This window comes from Takifugu rubripes, chromosome 10, assembly GCF_901000725.2.
Source record: "Takifugu rubripes chromosome 10, fTakRub1.2, whole genome shotgun sequence".
NCBI classification, from domain to species: Eukaryota; Metazoa; Chordata; class Actinopteri; order Tetraodontiformes; family Tetraodontidae; genus Takifugu; species Takifugu rubripes.
The window spans coordinates 6,857,819-6,873,514 of NC_042294.1; the positions used below are offsets into that span (position 1 = coordinate 6,857,819).

Genomic DNA, 15,696 nt, shown 5'->3' on the forward strand with positions numbered 1-15,696 from the left:
CATATTTGTAATATTTTCACCTAAGGCCCTGGGACCCAAATATCAATATGAGTTCTAAATTGATAGAAAACACTAATGTGGACACTGCGAGTCAGCGACGTGGTCAGAGACCGTGAGACAGAAGAATAAATACCTGTGTGGGCACCAGAGTGACTCACCTTGAGGTTCGGGGGTAATTAGAAGCTCTCTCCAAGAGGTCTCCACGACGTTTCCAGTCACCCAATTAAAATGCCTAGAAACAGTTTTAACCTTTTGACTAATAGGCCCACGTGCTGAGCTCACTGTCTGCACCTTTTCAGGGGTGTGTTGGTTGAATTCCGAATCCAAAAAGTCCATCTAAGAAACCCTGATATTCAACATTGGACCATTAATCAAAGGCTTGCCCTCGTCTTCTGCATTTTTATCCAGAAAACTCAACTGTCGATGCAAACAAACGCACAGACGCGTTGTTTTCTGATGCGCCTGAGGTGTTTTTTCCTGCCGCTCAGCGCTTGTCGGCTGGGACAGGCACCAAATTTGTTAGTCTAATTCTGAAGGACGAGTACTCATCAGGCTACCAGTAACACAAAGAAACAGTCTGTTTACTGTAATGTTCGTTGGGAGCCTGTGTTTTACCTGTATAATCTCAGAAAAAGGCTGCAAACATCATTATGTATAAACCCTTTACTTATAGCAGCTTGATAAACATGCATTAAGCCCTTGTTAGACATGTTTGAGAGGTTTTGAGGCCTTCGGCAGGAATACAGCAGCAGCTTAATTGGTGCCATTTATGCTAACAGTGGTTTAGATGAAACATCATTAAAGAAAAGTTAGACTTCAGTGTCTCCACTGGTGTGAAGAGAATTAATGGAAGATCTTGTCTCTGTGCTCCAGTGCTTGAAGCCTAAATGAGGACTGGAATGTTATTTCACCAGCATAAAACAACAATTATCATCGGGCATTAGTGGCAATTTCAACAGCTCAATTCAATCTCAAGCTTACTTACCTCAGAGACAAATATTTTTAAAAAACTATTTATTCTCTTTTGAAGGTTTCTCTCTTAAAATAAATGGAGAAAATCTTGAGTTGTTATATTGACTCTATAGGAACAAATTCTTTTTTTTCCTGAGAAATGTGGATTTAGGATGTGACTTGAAAACAGCTTTCCCGCTGTTTGAACCGCAGACCCCAAACAGGGTCCGACGTTGGGGTGGGGACGTGGACGCTGTTAGAATCATTAGTTGTGATGTGGCTGTAGCTCTAAAGGCTGTCGGACAATTTTATCTGCATGTGGTTTCTCAGAGCACAATTCTGTTGACTTTTTGTGAGTCCTTGGCACCTTGAAGGATTAAAACTCACACAGCTGTGAATCGGAGGCAACAATACATCCCTCTGAACCCAAACTTCAGGGCTTGGGGACACAGCAGGGTGTGTTTGCATCTACAAAACTCAGTTATTGAGGGGGAAAAAACATCCCTTCACTTCTGGACATGCTTTATGTTTATTATATTTGAAAGAAAGTTGAGAACAAATGAACAAATCATTTTTTCTTTTCCATTAAGATCCTTTGTGCCAAAACATTCCACATTCCATTAGTTTGAAGATTGAAATCACCTTGTGCCGTTAGCAGAAAGGTTGTAGTTATTAAACTGATTTTTCAACAGTTGTTTAACAAAAAAAGGAAAGAATTTGCTTTGAGGCCTAAGAACATCCCAGGAAGAAGAGCTGATGCTGTTGTTAATTGGAATCCTAATGAAGTTAGTTTGTGGAGCTGTTGGCGAGCGCCCCCTGCTGTTGATTTGCTAAATCACACCACATCGCTGCAGTCAACTTTCATTTAATTCTGAATAAAAATAAACCGCACACACGTGAAAAAATGACAATTTATTAATGAAATGTCAGTATGTCAAATAAAGCAGGAAGAGTAAAGCCCTGTGATCACCAGTGCACTTATCACAAATGATGTGCTACTTTATGTCCCCTTATTACAAACAGGTTGCAGTCGCACAAAACATTAGATTAAGTTTATATGGATATAATGATACAAATTGCTCAATTTTACCCTTTAAACTGAGCAACACCTGCATTATTGTTCCTATAACACAGAAAATGGGGAGAGGAACTGCACTGTTTCAGTTGTGCACTATAATTAAGATGGATCCTTCATGTTCATGTCAAGTTATAAAATGCCTTCCCCACTTATTTGGTCCTTTATTTAACGACAGTGGTTTTACAGTTAATACTATCAACAACTCTGCTCTGAGTTGAGGAGTTTATCTTCAAAACAAATTCCAGTTACGTTCTCCAAGAGTTTAGAAAGCACGTCGTTTGCTGGGATTTCATTGGTACAATCAAATGGATCCTAAACCTTTTCAATATCAGGACACAGTAATCAGAGAAAAATTAACTTATGACTATAAAAACCTGTATTTTCTCATCAAAATCATTTCAAGCAAAAAAGGGCAACTGCAGGGACAGTGTTAACTAATATTATAATCCCCTTGAATTAAAGGACAACAAGCATTTTCCCTAAGAATCATAAAAAATAAAGTGTAAACTTAAAGAGAAATCATTTAGCAGCACTATGGGCATCAAATATTAACACAATTACTACATTTCTATAAATCTACAGTGCAATAACACCCCCAAAAAGCAGGATATCATTTTAGCCGAAGCAGATATGCAGCACGTTCAAAGATGACGGATTCCCAGATAAAAACACGTATTCCAAATAGTGCAGAAACATTTGAACATTAAAGTCAGAGCTGCCGCATTCTCAATTGTAGTCTGACAGTCTGACAACACCAAGATCAATATGGCAAAATCCAACAAATGTACATTTGTCTTCATCGTTGCTAAAAGTGGAGCTGACGTGACTCGATCCTCCGTTGACACCTTGTTTTCCTTTAACGCAGATTTCTGTAAAAGACGTCACCTGGACGGAGCCACGGAATAACTAACATGATCAGAGGAGAATCTGCTGTCTGGAAGAATCCAAACAACTCAAATAGAACCGAAAAATACTCTGTTCTCTTGTGGATCTTAAATCAATGCCTTGTAATTATAAACATCTACTTAAAATAACCCTCTGGCTTCACTTTTACAGTGTCCCAGTGAGAGAGATGCAGCAGGGAACCCATCCTCCTCTCCTCACACCCCGCAGTCGCTGCTTCTGTCCTGGAGTTTCCGGGTAAAGGTGAGGAAGGCGGAAAGGGAGGCGACGGAAACGTGGAACATCAGCTGCAGCGGGTTCCTCAGGCCGACCAGATAGAGGTTGCACAGGACGACTGCCGTCCACAGGGCCGAGGCTTTGTGCTTCTTCAGGGCCGAGTGGAAGAGATACAGATGGCACTGTGGACACGGGCGAGAGCGTGAGGAGACGACCACCCGGCTGGGTTTCAGTCTGTGGCGTGTGATAAGGATGGTGGCGTATTTTTACCTGACAGACGCAGCAGACGAATGCCCCAAAAAATGCCACGACATTCCATATACCTTCGTAATCATCCTGGGAGTGGTGAAAACAACCGCATTTATTTATTTTACAGATAATTCCGAATAATGGCTGGTGGGACCTTTGGGTGTCTCCCAGTTACGCTTACTTGGAAACTGTATTCTATCAGGTGAACGCCACGGATTATATTCAAGGAAGCACACATGATGTTAAGGACCAGTGAGAGGATGCCCGCAGCTGTCACTGGTTCCAGTCTTATATTCTGCACTGTTTGGATAAAACAAAGGAGGTCACACATATACAATCTAAGTTCAGGTCTATCGATGGTGTCGAAGACATGCTGTCTCTTACCAGATCCGGAACTCTGGTCCACGTGACCATTCTCAATGCCATTGGCGAGCTCAACTTCCTCCAGCTGGATTACTTGTGGTGGATGGATCAACAACTCATTCTGGACTTCTATCAACGTCACCTCCAGAGCAGGGCCGCCGCTTTTGTTGTACTGCTGCTTCAGCTTCTGAATGGTCCCGTCTGTCGGACCAACGCAAGGTCAGCACAGTGAAAAGGCCAACAATGTGCAAAAGCACAAAATCTAGATGAATATATTCCTCCCTGCTCACCAAATTCCAAAAATAGATAGGGCCTGTCTGCCAAGGCAATGGCGGCACTGTTGGAGCAGGCTGTGAACTCCCAGCGGAGATCTTCTAAGAAGCAGAAGGCTTTAGCAATGGGGAGGCTGCAGTGGCACACGGTCATGTAGGATACACCCTCAGAAGAGACGAAGCTGAACAGGTGCGAGGAGAAAAGGTGTTTAGTCAATAAGTCATATGCAGCATGATACTGAAGCCTGCCAAATAAATCAAATAGAATAATCTTCGTTATATGCACAGAAAAGGCCTGATTTTTAACAAGATCTCACTGTATGTTAAGCTGCTGGCCCTTGACCGTCCCTTTGTCTGGGAAACGGGCCAGCGTCTTGCTGATGGTCCTGAGTTGATGCTTCCGTTCCTGCAGCTCTTTGCTGTGTTCAAAGTCTGTGGAGGCTGATAGGGGAAGTCCATCCCTGACCCGAACTACAAAAGCGAACAGGATCAAAGACATGATCCTCTAAACCCAGCAGAAAAGAAGAAAAAGAAAAGATCAGTTCTGTGAGTGCTTTGCAAAACCTGTCACTTTCTCTAGCTATAAATCTCACCTGTCCTTAGAAAACAATAATAGAAAAATAGGTATACTAAAATGTAAATATTCCAATTAAGACATTGAATATTAAACAAGCAGCTAATTTCCCCCACATGCGACCGACACCCGTAGTTTATTGTCTATATTAAGATCGATATTACTGCACGTTTAAAACGCGGGATTGACGGGGGTAGAGAATAACAACTGCAAAGTTAAGACTTAATGAGAACACACTCCCTTTTCTGCATTATTTTCCACTCGGAAAACAATTCTAATAACCATGTAGTGAAGTTTTCTCACCTCATTATAATAGTTTTCATGCTGCACCTTGATGTTTAGCTAATGTAGGTTAGCTGAGTACATCATTATTCAAAAGAAAATTAAAACCAGGAAGGACACGGCACGCTAATCAATTTCGCGTTAAGCCTGTGTGAGCTTATACTGTTTAAATGTTAAAATTTAAACGAAAAAGACCAGTATTTTAAGGGATACTTTAACCAAACGAGCTAACTTGCACTGTTCTTCCTGAACAACAAACCACAACAAATCTTCTACGGAGACTCGAAAGGACCAAAAAGGTGAGACGGAAATGAGTCGTACTGCGGCACGCCAGTTTATTATTAATGGAAGTTAGCCTCCGAGGCTAATTGACGGTATTCCGCGACTAGTGGCTACACTGGGGTTAGTTTGCTCATGCTATTTATACGTTTAGTCCGGCTGTAATTGCTGATTTATGCAAGAGATAAATGTTTCTGTGCTAAATGTTTCTCCACCGTACCGGCCGCTGATCTTGCTCTTAGCACAACCATAATGTTAACCCTGATACCTAACTGCGCTTTTCCTGACTAGCAGTGGAGCTGAATTACTAAAAATGACTTTAGCAACGCTTTGAACGTTTTGAAGTGTGTTTCGTAAGTCGTAAAAAGTAAAAAAAAAATATTGTTTGGACATATTGATGTCCAAACATTAGCGTCCTTGTTAGCATTGCTAGCCCACTGGTTCAGCTCTAAGTATGGTTTGAACTTTTGTCTTTAATTGTTACATTTGTCTTCATATCTCATTCACCAACTAATTTCTGCAGGCAAACGGGGAATAATTTTGTGTTAGATTCCATCGTAAACACATCTCATAACTCGGTGTTACGTTCAAATACCGTGATTTCCTCCCCAACATTCTTTTCGTCAAAACAGTAAATGAGCTCATTAAATACATATTTTTTATTTAAAGAGCGACGAAAATGCCCAAAGACACCTTTGTCTTATAAAGGGAATCAATTTATGAAGATCAGGTTTTCCAGCAAATGTCTTTTAAATCCTGCCAAGAAGCAGTATATTCCTTCCATTAAAAGACCACATAGAAGTGACCTTGTTCCAGGATTAAATAGCTGTTGTTGTTCTCGTTGCACATACAAATGTATCTTTTAATCATGCTGATAAACCGAGGAGTCGTATCTTTACAGAATTTATTCATATTCACTCACACGTCACGTTTGACGTACATTGCTGCATTGATACAGTCTTAAATTGGAGGTAAAAATCCCTGCATCATTGCAATATTATTGCTTGTGCAGTGTGATATTGATGTTCCAGTGAGTCAAGGAGAGACTTGAGCGGGTACAGTGTGAGAGCCACCCTGACCTCTGCCTGCATTTGCATATCCAGTGTGTTTCCCCACGGGCCTCTCTGGCACTCGCCCTCCCTCGGAACATTTTCTCTCCACCCCTCTCAGCTTCTATCCACCCTCACTGTATTTTAGGCTCTCTGCACTGCTGCGCCACCAAATTAGGTGCTTCCTGCCTCTTTAAAGAAGAGGATCTTGCTTTATTGGCATTTTTGTCAGCTTTTGTCTGCTATTTTAGGTCACCCGCAGTTTGACCACGATGGGGGTGAAAGACCATCCTCAGTGCTACTTTGATGTGGAGCTCAACCGGGAGCCAGGTAAGAGTTTAACATCGTCTTTATCACCGCGGTCAGGTGTAAAAACAAATTGTTTTTTGCAAAATGGTTATTTATTTAAATATTCCTGTCTTGTATTTGTAGTTGGGCGGATAGTCTTTCAGCTCTTTTCAGAAATTTGTCCCAAGACCTGTAAGAACTTTCTCTCTCTGTGCACGGGTGAGTTCTGTTTTCTGTTTCCGTTTGTGAAATGTGTGCAAATGAAGTGTGGACTGTAGAAAACATTACAGGGAACCGGTGTGTTTGCTTCAAACCCCTGTTTTAAAATAATCACTAGAATGAAACACTTTTATGCTCGAAACGGCCCATTTTGGTGATAAATTGAGGAAGGCAAACGCCTCACTTGATGTTTCATGGTACCGTCTGCAACACGGCGTGTCATTGTAATGATAGTCTGGCTACAGATGGCCGTAAGTCTGTAAGCAGATTGCAGATCAATCCTCCCACTCATTTTTCACCCTTCCCTGGCCTGGCAGGAGCACGGTGCTGACACGGGCAGCGATGAGAGATGGCTGCTCAGCTCTTTCCTGTAAATACATACGCATTACACAGTCGTATGCACCCATCAGGCGGCGGCTTTCTCACACGCTGATGTAGGACGGATTGGCTGACACTATTCAAACTCAAACCTTTTGGGAATAAAGATTAGCAACCTAAGAGGCTCGCTGCTACAAGCACGTCTCTGTCCCCAGGAATGTCGGGCCGTGTCACCTCACATGAGGTAGAATACCAAAGAACAAGGCTTGTCAGTCCACATCTAGCTTTTCATCACTCCCTTGAGGATAAACTGGCTGCATTCAGGATTGCTGCCATCTTGGCTAACTTGTATCAAATTGCAGGTGAAAGGGGAAGTGGTAAGATCACAGGGAAAAAGCTGTGCTACAAAGGCTCCACATTTCACAGAGTAGTAAAGAACTTTATGATCCAAGGAGGCGACTTCACCGAAGGTACTAAACAATCTCACTGGATTACCTCAAAGTTCTTTTGCACTTTATCAAACTGTTCTTTTTAAGATCCCCAAGCCCAAACCTCTGCTGAGATAACTTTTATTCATCTCTAATGTGGGGTTAACTGGACGTCTCTGTACCCCTGCAGGGAACGGACGAGGAGGAGAGTCTATATACGGTGGCTTCTTTGAAGGTGATGGGACTTTTTCTAATTAACATTTATGAATCGGATTTACTCACAGGGTTCTGATTTAGCTACAGTACACCTGCATGAGAAAAGTAAAGTTGCATGTGGATTCTTTTTGGTGATTTTTTTTATTTTTTATTTTTTATTTTTTGTATTTCTGTACAGTATATTTACCTCTGCTGACCTTAACCTTTAAATCATTAATTGCTACTTTAAATAGTAACATTAGTGGGCTTTGTCAAATCAGCATGGAGAGTAGGCATTCTCTTTATTCAAAGCTACAATCTTCCTGCCTAAAACTTTCAACATATTCTTTTATTTATAGAGGGGTCTATTGCAAAATGAGAAGGTAAGAGATGTTCACAGTTCAGTAACACAATGTCAACATTGTTCCCACCATCTTCCTCTCTCTTAAACCAGTGCAAGTATTTGCAGTGGTGCAGGTTAATTAATTTTTCTTTTCAGCCTCCCTGCCAGCCTCTGGCTGCTCAGGTTACCTTAATGTCACATATGTGGTATTTATAGACGTGTGGCTGCCGTCACTTATAGTTATACAAAGGTGACAGGATCCTCAGGTCGTTGTGTGCAACTGTGGAGTCAAATACATTTGAAATGATTTAATTTTTATGTTTTTTATGTATGCAATGGTGCGTATTTGAGTAAATCAACTTTTTGAAATATATTGAACGTGGCTGAATTGATCTATTGGTTGTATTGGCATTCACTGATGTTTTTTGAGTGGTTTTTCTTTTATGTTCTTATACCAGCATTCTGTCAAGGCAGCCTTGACGTGACGAAGGTTGAGATAATAGTAACGTGTAACCATTTAAACTTCAAGGGAAGGTTGGAGAGGCAATGATTAAACACGTTCTCCCCTTTGTCCCGTTCCTCCCTGAATATGTCACCGGATGTGTGTGGGAATAATCGCTGAGATGTCCACACCTCTATCTCTGCTCCCCACAGACGAGAACTTCGTTCTCAAACACGACAGAGCCTTCCTCTTGTCCATGGCCAACCGTGGGAAGGACACCAACGGCTCACAGTTCTTTATGTGAGCAACATTAAACCATATCATTATCAATCCTACACTTATTAACTGGAAGGATCCCTGAATGATTTGCTTTTAAGGTTTTATTTTTTTGCTTTCCGTCCCTCTCTAATTTCAACCAACCCCCCATTTTAAGTAGAATATAAAGTCTAACTCCCAACAGTTAGTGCAGAGAAAACATGGATTTATTTTCTTTTAAATTACAAATGTGTTACCTTATTTTTCTCTTGCCATTTTTGTGTAAAATTTACAGAAACTCTAGCATCCTGCTCTTCCAAGGTAATGTGTCTCCATGGCTGTGTTTCTCTCTCTCTTCGCCTGACTTTATTACTCAGTTGTTGTTTACAAGAAATCTCCAGAATGTTTGCTTTGGATGTGTTGGCATTACATTCATGGACGACTTGATCTTATTTGGCCTTGCAGATTTATTTATCATGCAGAAATGTCCCTATAAATGCGAAATGTCCTGCATTAATAAGGACGGTTAAGGGTGGGATGTGTATGTATCCAGACTTTTGGCTCCAAAGTGCTCAACCACACTGAGGTCGAGGATTTTCATTGACTGACTCACTGTGGGTGTTTTCCTATTCAAATTCCAACATCATTAATCAAGAAGTCAGTTTTGAAATAATGAGATGATTCCCAATGGCACAGTCACATCCCCATTTTGATGAGCTTGCTTCTTATTTTAATTCTTTTCCTTTATTCTCCTCTTTTTCCCCATGACCCCTCCACTCCCACTGACTGACCTTCTTTGGCTTCTTTGCAACAGAACAACAAAGATGGCCCCGCATCTCGACGGGTAAAACCTACTTTCCAAACCTACTTTCATATTTCTTTATGGCACAATTTCGGCATGATGCAACAAAATGCTTTGATTATTTTTAAAAGGTCTGCAAGCATAAATTATGCAAAATTTGGTCTTTAATGCAACATCTAAGATATCCAACCAGCTGACATTTTGATCAAGGTTGCAAAAATAACTGATACCAGCCATAGTATCTGACGCTATAGTGGTTATAACAGGAACAGAACGCCTCAGAAATCTCCTGAACTTAGCTAGACATAATGTCTCGCTGCTGATAGATACACAGGGATGCATTTCCTTTGTCCAGAAAAGTCTCATCCAAATAAAACCAGTCAGCTTTATTGACAAAGACCTGTTTTTCAGCGTCCACGTTGTCTTTGGTCTTGTCATCTCCGGATTTGAGGTGGTGAAGAAGATCGAGGGACTGAAGACTGATTCGGCTAGCAGACCCTATGCTGATGTGAGAGTGGTGGACTGTGGACAGTTAATCACCAAATCTGCTAACGATGGTTGGTTCCAAGACTGATTAGCTTAATCAGTCAGTTGTCCTAATCATTTGTTTGGGGCTTATTCTGTGGTCTTAGTGTTTGCATTTGTACGGATCTGCTAACCTGATGTGTGTAATAAAGGTAGGCGTGTGGATTACTTTGGGTTCCAGTTTCTTACCTTATTTTATGAGCTTATTTTAGCCACATCTTTGAGTGACACACAGGTTTTTTTTTCTTTTATACCAGTACTCCAAGGCAAGAGAAAGCGAACCTCCCATTCCGCTGACTCATCCCTCAGTTCCCACAAGTCGTCTCAGGTGTTTTCGGGAGAAAGCGGAAGCGAGTTGGACGAAAAGCTCAAACATCGCAAACACAAGAGACAGAAGAGCAAACGGTCCAAAAAGAAAAGGAGGGAGTCACAGAAGGAGGATGTGCTGCCCTCCACTCCAAGGTCTGTGTAATTGTTCTTCATAAGCACACCCTTATGGCCGTAACTGAAAGACAAACCAGTTTTTGTGCTAACTAATCATTGGCCTGTGACGTCCCAGAAGCGCTCAAAGCCCTGAGAAAAGAGACCTCCCAGAGGGAGAGAGGGAGCAGAGTGGGAAGAGAGAAAAGCCAGTCGTCCGGCCAGAGGAGATCCCACCTGTGCCTGAGAATCGCTTCCTGCTGCGACGGGACATGCCGTCTCAAGAAGACAAGACGGAGACGTCAGTCGCCGCCTGTATTGAATTCACAAAATTTTAGCTTGTGGAATGAACCGTTGGTTAATTTGGTGTGTAATGTTTCAGAGTGGAGAAGCAAGAAGCTTCTGCTGACCAAAAACCAGCAGTGTCCAAGTCTGGACGCAAGATTCGGGGCAGAGGGACAATGGTATTTTCAAATCAATTCCTCTGATATCGGTGTCTGTTCCCTCAGTAATTTTGTTAGTTTCCCAATTTCCTTTGATTAATTCCTTTAAACAGTAATACTCTCGTTTCATTCTTCCTTTGTGGAGATGCTGGTTCGGCAGTGAAGATAATAAATGTATTTAAATTAGTGCTGTCACATTAACATGCTAATGTAGGGAGATTCATTTGTTATTTGTTTAAAAGCAATTACGTGCGCATAGCCCGTTTTAATTTTTAGTCGGATGTGCCGGCACCAACAGTGTTAGCAGGAGAAGTTCAGAGATGATTATTCATCCCATGTTGGAGGAATTTGCAAAGGAAGGAGTCAGAATAAACTGAAGAATCAGGATGTTTGTGTCGTGAGCCAAAGATAGTGACAGATCTGCTGTGATTAAAAAACAAGAGGAGGTTGCTGCCCGTCTTACTGGGTTCAGGTGCAAGATGGACAAAGAGGGAAACCATTAATAAGTACATGGCGATTAGCCCTGACTGCAGGTTATAGGGTTAATTTGCTTACAAACTTTATGCTGCATCTTAATGCTAAGCATTAGCTGCATGTACTTTTTGTAATTTATAGTTTAATTTCCACTGCAGTGAATAGAAAAAAAGATTGATTGATAGTGGTTGTTCCATAGCTGCCGAGTTAATTATCATTAGACATTGCTAATATGAATGTGATGTACGGTAATATAAGCGGACCGTAAGTGTTACATTTAAATGAAATATGATAGATGGTTGAAGAACGTCGCTGTGAAGCTTCGACATAATTTCATTTGTCTCGCAGCGCTATCGCACCCCCACCCGTTCCAAGTCGCGCTCAGCCTCGGTGGAAGAGCGCGGCGACAGTGAAACGCCGCCGCACTGGAAGGAAGAGATGAAAAAAACGAAGGCCTATCAACCGCCCAGCCTGGAGAGATGGAGCAAAGGGGACAGGTGGCTTTTTGGACTTTACTAAGAACGTCACGTTTGATTGGGTCCCTTTTTGCATCACTCTTCTTTCCTCCGAACAGGTTGAACGAGCACTCTTCCAGCAGATGGGATGACAGAAGTGACTCCGCATGGTCCCGCTCCCCAGAGCGCTCGTCAGACCGCAGCTCGAAGAGGTCCAGCCCGCGGCGACCGCAGAAGAAAGAGAAGAAGAAAGCCAAGCACAAGAAGAAGGCCAAAAAACGTAAACACGGCAAGAAGAAGCGCTCCAAGACCAAAGCGCAAAGTGATCACAGATCAGAGGGAGAACGGTCATTGACTTCAGAGAGGAAGTCCAGAAGATCCCGTTCTTCATCCCGTTGCTCCTCAAGTCGGTATCAGTCATTGGGCCGGAGGAGGCGCCACTCCTCTGTGTCTTACAGAGACTCACGGTCCTACTCCAGATCATACACTTCCAGTCATTCCAGATCCAGAGGGAGGACAAGGTCATACTCACGGTCCAGAAGCCGTTCCAGGTCTCAGAGTCACTCTTTGTCCCGATCCAAATCTCAGTCTTACTCTCGCTCACGATCCAGATCTAGGACAAGATCACGATCCAGGTACAGGTCCCGGTCGTCATCCAGGAGGAGGAGCTTGTCCCGGTCCCCGAGAAAGAAGAAACCGAGCAAAGCTACATCTCATAACGCAGGCCACGGGCCCGATAAGCCTCCAGACAACACGGCGGTCTCTTTCCTGAGACTCCCTGCTGCCCCTCCTCCTGAGAGCGTCCCCGTGATCCCACTGAGTGACAGCCCTCCACCCTCCCGGTGGAAACCTGGTCAAAAGCCCTGGAAACCCTCCTATGTCCATATTCAAGAGATTAAAGCTAAAGTAGCGGCTAACCTTTCCTCCTCTGGGCCGACAGCAGATGGCATCACAGACAAATCTCAAACACCAGTTACAGCCAAGTCTCTGCCGGGGGGGTCTGGAAATGACCAGAGATCAAAACGCTCAACCAGCCGGTCCTCTAGAAGCAGGTCCTACAGTCGCTCATACAGCCGTTCAAGGAGCAGAAGCTACAGTAGGTCCAGGTCACATGATCGTTACCGCAGTAGGTCGTCGTCCTGCAGCCCATCAGACTCTGAGACCTCTCAAAGGAAACAGAGCTACAAGACAGTCTCACTAAATAAGAACTGGAAGGAATATTATCCCTCTCTGGAGAAAACCAAATATTTGGATAAGTATAGTTCATGTACTGGCAGCCAAGATGCTCCGTCTGGATCAGAGAAGAGGAGTCCCGACATCAGCGTCTCAAAGAGAACCAGGTCTTCGGGGGAGAGTTTTAAACACACCTCTGACTGGGACAGCGACAGCGACAAGGTGAGTCAAAGCAACAGCGTAACCCAGGTGAAAGAGGCGAAACGCGCCCTTCCGTCTGGCCAAGAGAGGAAGGTGGCGGCGCTCGCCGGATGGAACTCAGGAAGCGATGAAAATCTTAACACATCCAGGCCTTTGGTCATATCTGAGAAAGAGGAAGGGGAGGCCAGTTCTGATTCAGATTACACGGCTTACAGGAAGGCGTCTGAGGCCGCGGGCGTGCTGGAGAAGAAGATCCCAGCCGTCCTTTCCGGCCAGTCAGAACAAGGACCCAGAAGGTCCCCAGAACCAGAGAAGCGTAAGAGCAGGAAGAAGGCCAAACGTAAACACAAACACAAAAGAGGAGAAAAAAGCAGCTCGCACCATGGAAAAGAGAAGGGGAAGAGATCAAAAAGGAAGCACCAGAAGCTCAAAGAGACGTTCCACTGGCAGCCGCCGCTGGAGTTCGGGGAGGAGGAGGAAGAAGATGAATCGAAACGGGAGAGGCTCAGTCCGACTAAAGCCGTCAAGGAAAAGCCTGCTGCGGCCGGTTTAAAAGCAAAGGAGCCACATTTAACCTCTTTAAACAAAAATAACACCAGAGAGGATAATCACGGGCAGCAGAGAACAAAGCACACAGAACCTCACGTCCAGTCAGCCAGCAGGAATGCTAATGTAGCCTCTGGAAGACAGCAGGACTCTTTGGATGAGATGGACATCTGTGGTCATGATCAAGAGGTCGTGGCCCCTTCGGTTTGTCAGGACTCCAATCACGATACCCCTGAATCCACCCTGAATCCTACCTCCAAACACTCTGGTATGCCGAGCAAAGAGCAGCCATCTCTCATTTCCACCGCCGCAGATGGTGGACGGCCGGAGGACGCGGACGCCGTCGAACCTGTCGGCGCTGCGTTAAATTTCAAATGGAAACCTCTGAAAGGAATGTCAGCGGTCCAGAATGCGAAGGTGCCGTCTGTGGCTTCAACTAACCCCCAAGTCCAAGAGAACCAGAGCTCGAACACACAGGGCGTGAGGATGGAGATCAAAAGCAAAAGCCGCATTCGGCCGGGATCTCTGTTCGACGAGGTCCGAAAGACGGCGCGCCTCAACCAACGGCCCAGGAACCAGGAGAGCTCCAGCGAGGAAAGCTCCCCCTCTGTGGGGAAGGCAACGGCACCGTCTCGTCCACGGTCGCCAAAGAAGTCCAGGTCCGTCTCCAGGAAGTCTCGTTCCGTTTCCAGTCAGCGGTCCAGCTCCAGAGGCTGGTCCCACTCATACAGCAGGTCCAGGAGCCGATCCCGCAGCTCCAGCTACTCATCCAGGTGGAGTGAGAATCACTTGATATCTATAAAAGCTCAGGCACCGTCGCTGAATGTCTAACACCTTTTCAGGAGCCACAGCAGGAGTCGGAGGAGGCGCGGCAGAGGACGGACGCATTCGCGGAGCAGCACATACAGGAGTTATAGAAGCCACAGGTCCATCTCTATGGAACAGACTGTCAGGAGGTATTATTTCGTATCTGAACTCTTCCTCTTCCTCCTCTCATCAGTCGGACCTACAGCAGGAGCCACTCTAGAAGCAACTCGTATGACCGCCGCAGGAGAACCAGGTTTGCAAACGCTTACAGTTGCATTAAAAGCTCTGTTATCCGACTCTAATCGGGGCTAAATTAGGGATCAGGTGTGTGTTTCTTTTGCATGAACTGGGAGTTTCAGGACATCGCACACCTGTCAGTTATCATTAGCTGAGCGGCGGCTAAAATGATAAATAATGAAATTCGCGCACGCAGGTCGGATTCCTACGACAGCTACTCCAGCCGGAGCCGCAGCGTGAGCCGGAGACGAGGCCGCCGCCACAGTGACAGCTACAGGAGCCTGGACCGCCGGTCCCGGTAAGAGGCGGCGCATCCTGCCAGTCGCCGGCACGTTCCTCCTCTCACTCTTCCTGACGCGTGCGCTGATTGTGTCTTCGGCAGGTCGTACTCCAGCCGCAGCTCCTCCGGACGCAGGAGCCACAGTCGCAGCAGTCGCTACAGTTGAGAGTTCAAATGCACTGAAAGGGAACAAAAACCACGACTGACACGCCTCTTCACTTTTACTTCTTTCTTTTACTTGTTACACATCAGCTGTAGAGGGGAAAAAAAGGATAGCAAACATGTTCAAAAATGTTGATCCAAAGATGTTTAGGGCCTGCTGCATTTAGAGAACAACTAGCTGGTGAGGGAGAGAAGAATTTTACTGTATACTGTATATATTTCATACTTTTCTAGTTTTGTGTATTCCTTTTCTACAGCAGTTTTAATACACTGAAATGTACAGCTATAAGGTCTAAATGTATACTTTTGTGTCTTATTTGTGAAGAGTTGCTGGATTTTGAGACACAAAGTTTCCCACCATTGTCTAGGTTCCTTTTCCTTTATCGATGTCCAAATCTTGATGGTGCATCCAGAGTCTAGTATTTTTTATTTTACTCTAAATGTTTATAATAAATATCTCTATTATA

The 15,696-nt window shown here is 44.1% G+C and overlaps 2 protein-coding genes across 7 annotated transcripts; one reads left to right on the forward strand and one right to left on the reverse strand.

The window, feature by feature from the left end:
* Window positions 1-1,844: 1,844 nt before the first annotated feature.
* sec22c (SEC22 homolog C, vesicle trafficking protein) lies at window positions 1,845-5,153 on the reverse strand. 2 transcript variants are annotated; one of them, XM_029842637.1, is made up of 7 exons: window positions 4,910-5,153; window positions 4,350-4,537; window positions 4,051-4,134; window positions 3,782-3,961; window positions 3,579-3,697; window positions 3,419-3,484; window positions 1,845-3,330 (listed from the first exon to the last, which is right to left on the reverse strand). In XM_029842637.1, exons 2-7 carry the CDS (start codon window positions 4,489-4,491, stop codon window positions 3,130-3,132), a joined length of 792 nt encoding a protein of 263 aa, XP_029698497.1. In that variant the 5' UTR covers window positions 4,492-4,537; window positions 4,910-5,153; the 3' UTR covers window positions 1,845-3,129. The 2 variants fall into 2 exon arrangements, with proteins under 2 accessions (XP_029698497.1, XP_003968043.1); XM_003967994.3 differs by having other exon boundaries at window positions 4,051-4,214; window positions 4,910-5,150.
* A 27-nt stretch (window positions 5,154-5,180) lies between these two features.
* nktr (natural killer cell triggering receptor) lies at window positions 5,181-15,696 on the forward strand. 5 transcript variants are annotated; one of them, XM_011607940.2, is made up of 17 exons: window positions 5,181-5,290; window positions 6,468-6,546; window positions 6,649-6,723; window positions 7,404-7,511; window positions 7,660-7,704; window positions 8,662-8,749; window positions 9,519-9,548; window positions 9,918-10,063; window positions 10,289-10,493; window positions 10,591-10,752; window positions 10,834-10,915; window positions 11,717-11,865; window positions 11,943-14,516; window positions 14,586-14,669; window positions 14,744-14,803; window positions 14,984-15,085; window positions 15,170-15,696. In XM_011607940.2, the coding sequence occupies exons 2-17, from the start codon at window positions 6,489-6,491 to the stop codon at window positions 15,231-15,233; spliced, it is 4,032 nt and encodes a 1,343-aa protein (XP_011606242.2). In that variant the 5' UTR covers window positions 5,181-5,290; window positions 6,468-6,488; the 3' UTR covers window positions 15,234-15,696. The 5 variants fall into 5 exon arrangements, with proteins under 5 accessions (XP_011606242.2, XP_029698493.1, XP_029698495.1 ...); XM_029842633.1 differs by lacking the exons at window positions 5,181-5,290; window positions 6,468-6,546; window positions 6,649-6,723 and adding an exon at window positions 8,024-8,047 and having other exon boundaries at window positions 7,439-7,511; XM_029842635.1 differs by lacking the exons at window positions 5,181-5,290; window positions 6,468-6,546; window positions 6,649-6,723; window positions 7,404-7,511; window positions 7,660-7,704 and adding an exon at window positions 9,000-9,025 and having other exon boundaries at window positions 7,725-8,749.

Excerpts from the sequence above, each read along its gene's own strand:
- sec22c (XM_003967994.3), bottom strand. The coding sequence starts at position 4,531 with ATGTCTTTGATCCTGTTCGCTTTTGTAGTTCGGGTCAGGGATGGACTT. Across the intron at positions 4,215-4,349 it reads GGCCAGCAGCTTAACATACA|CTTCGTCTCTTCTGAGGGTG; the intron begins GTGAGATCTTGT and ends GCACCTGTTCAG. Across the intron at positions 3,331-3,418 it reads TCGTCTGCTGCGTCTGTCAG|TGCCATCTGTATCTCTTCCA; the intron begins GTAAAAATACGC and ends CCGTGTCCACAG.
- nktr (XM_011607940.2), top strand. The coding sequence starts at position 6,489 with ATGGGGGTGAAAGACCATCCTCAGTGCTACTTTGATGTGGAGCTCAAC. Across the intron at positions 10,064-10,288 it reads CACCAAATCTGCTAACGATG|TACTCCAAGGCAAGAGAAAG; the intron begins GTTGGTTCCAAG and ends CTTTTATACCAG. Across the intron at positions 10,494-10,590 it reads GTGCTGCCCTCCACTCCAAG|AAGCGCTCAAAGCCCTGAGA; the intron begins GTCTGTGTAATT and ends GTGACGTCCCAG.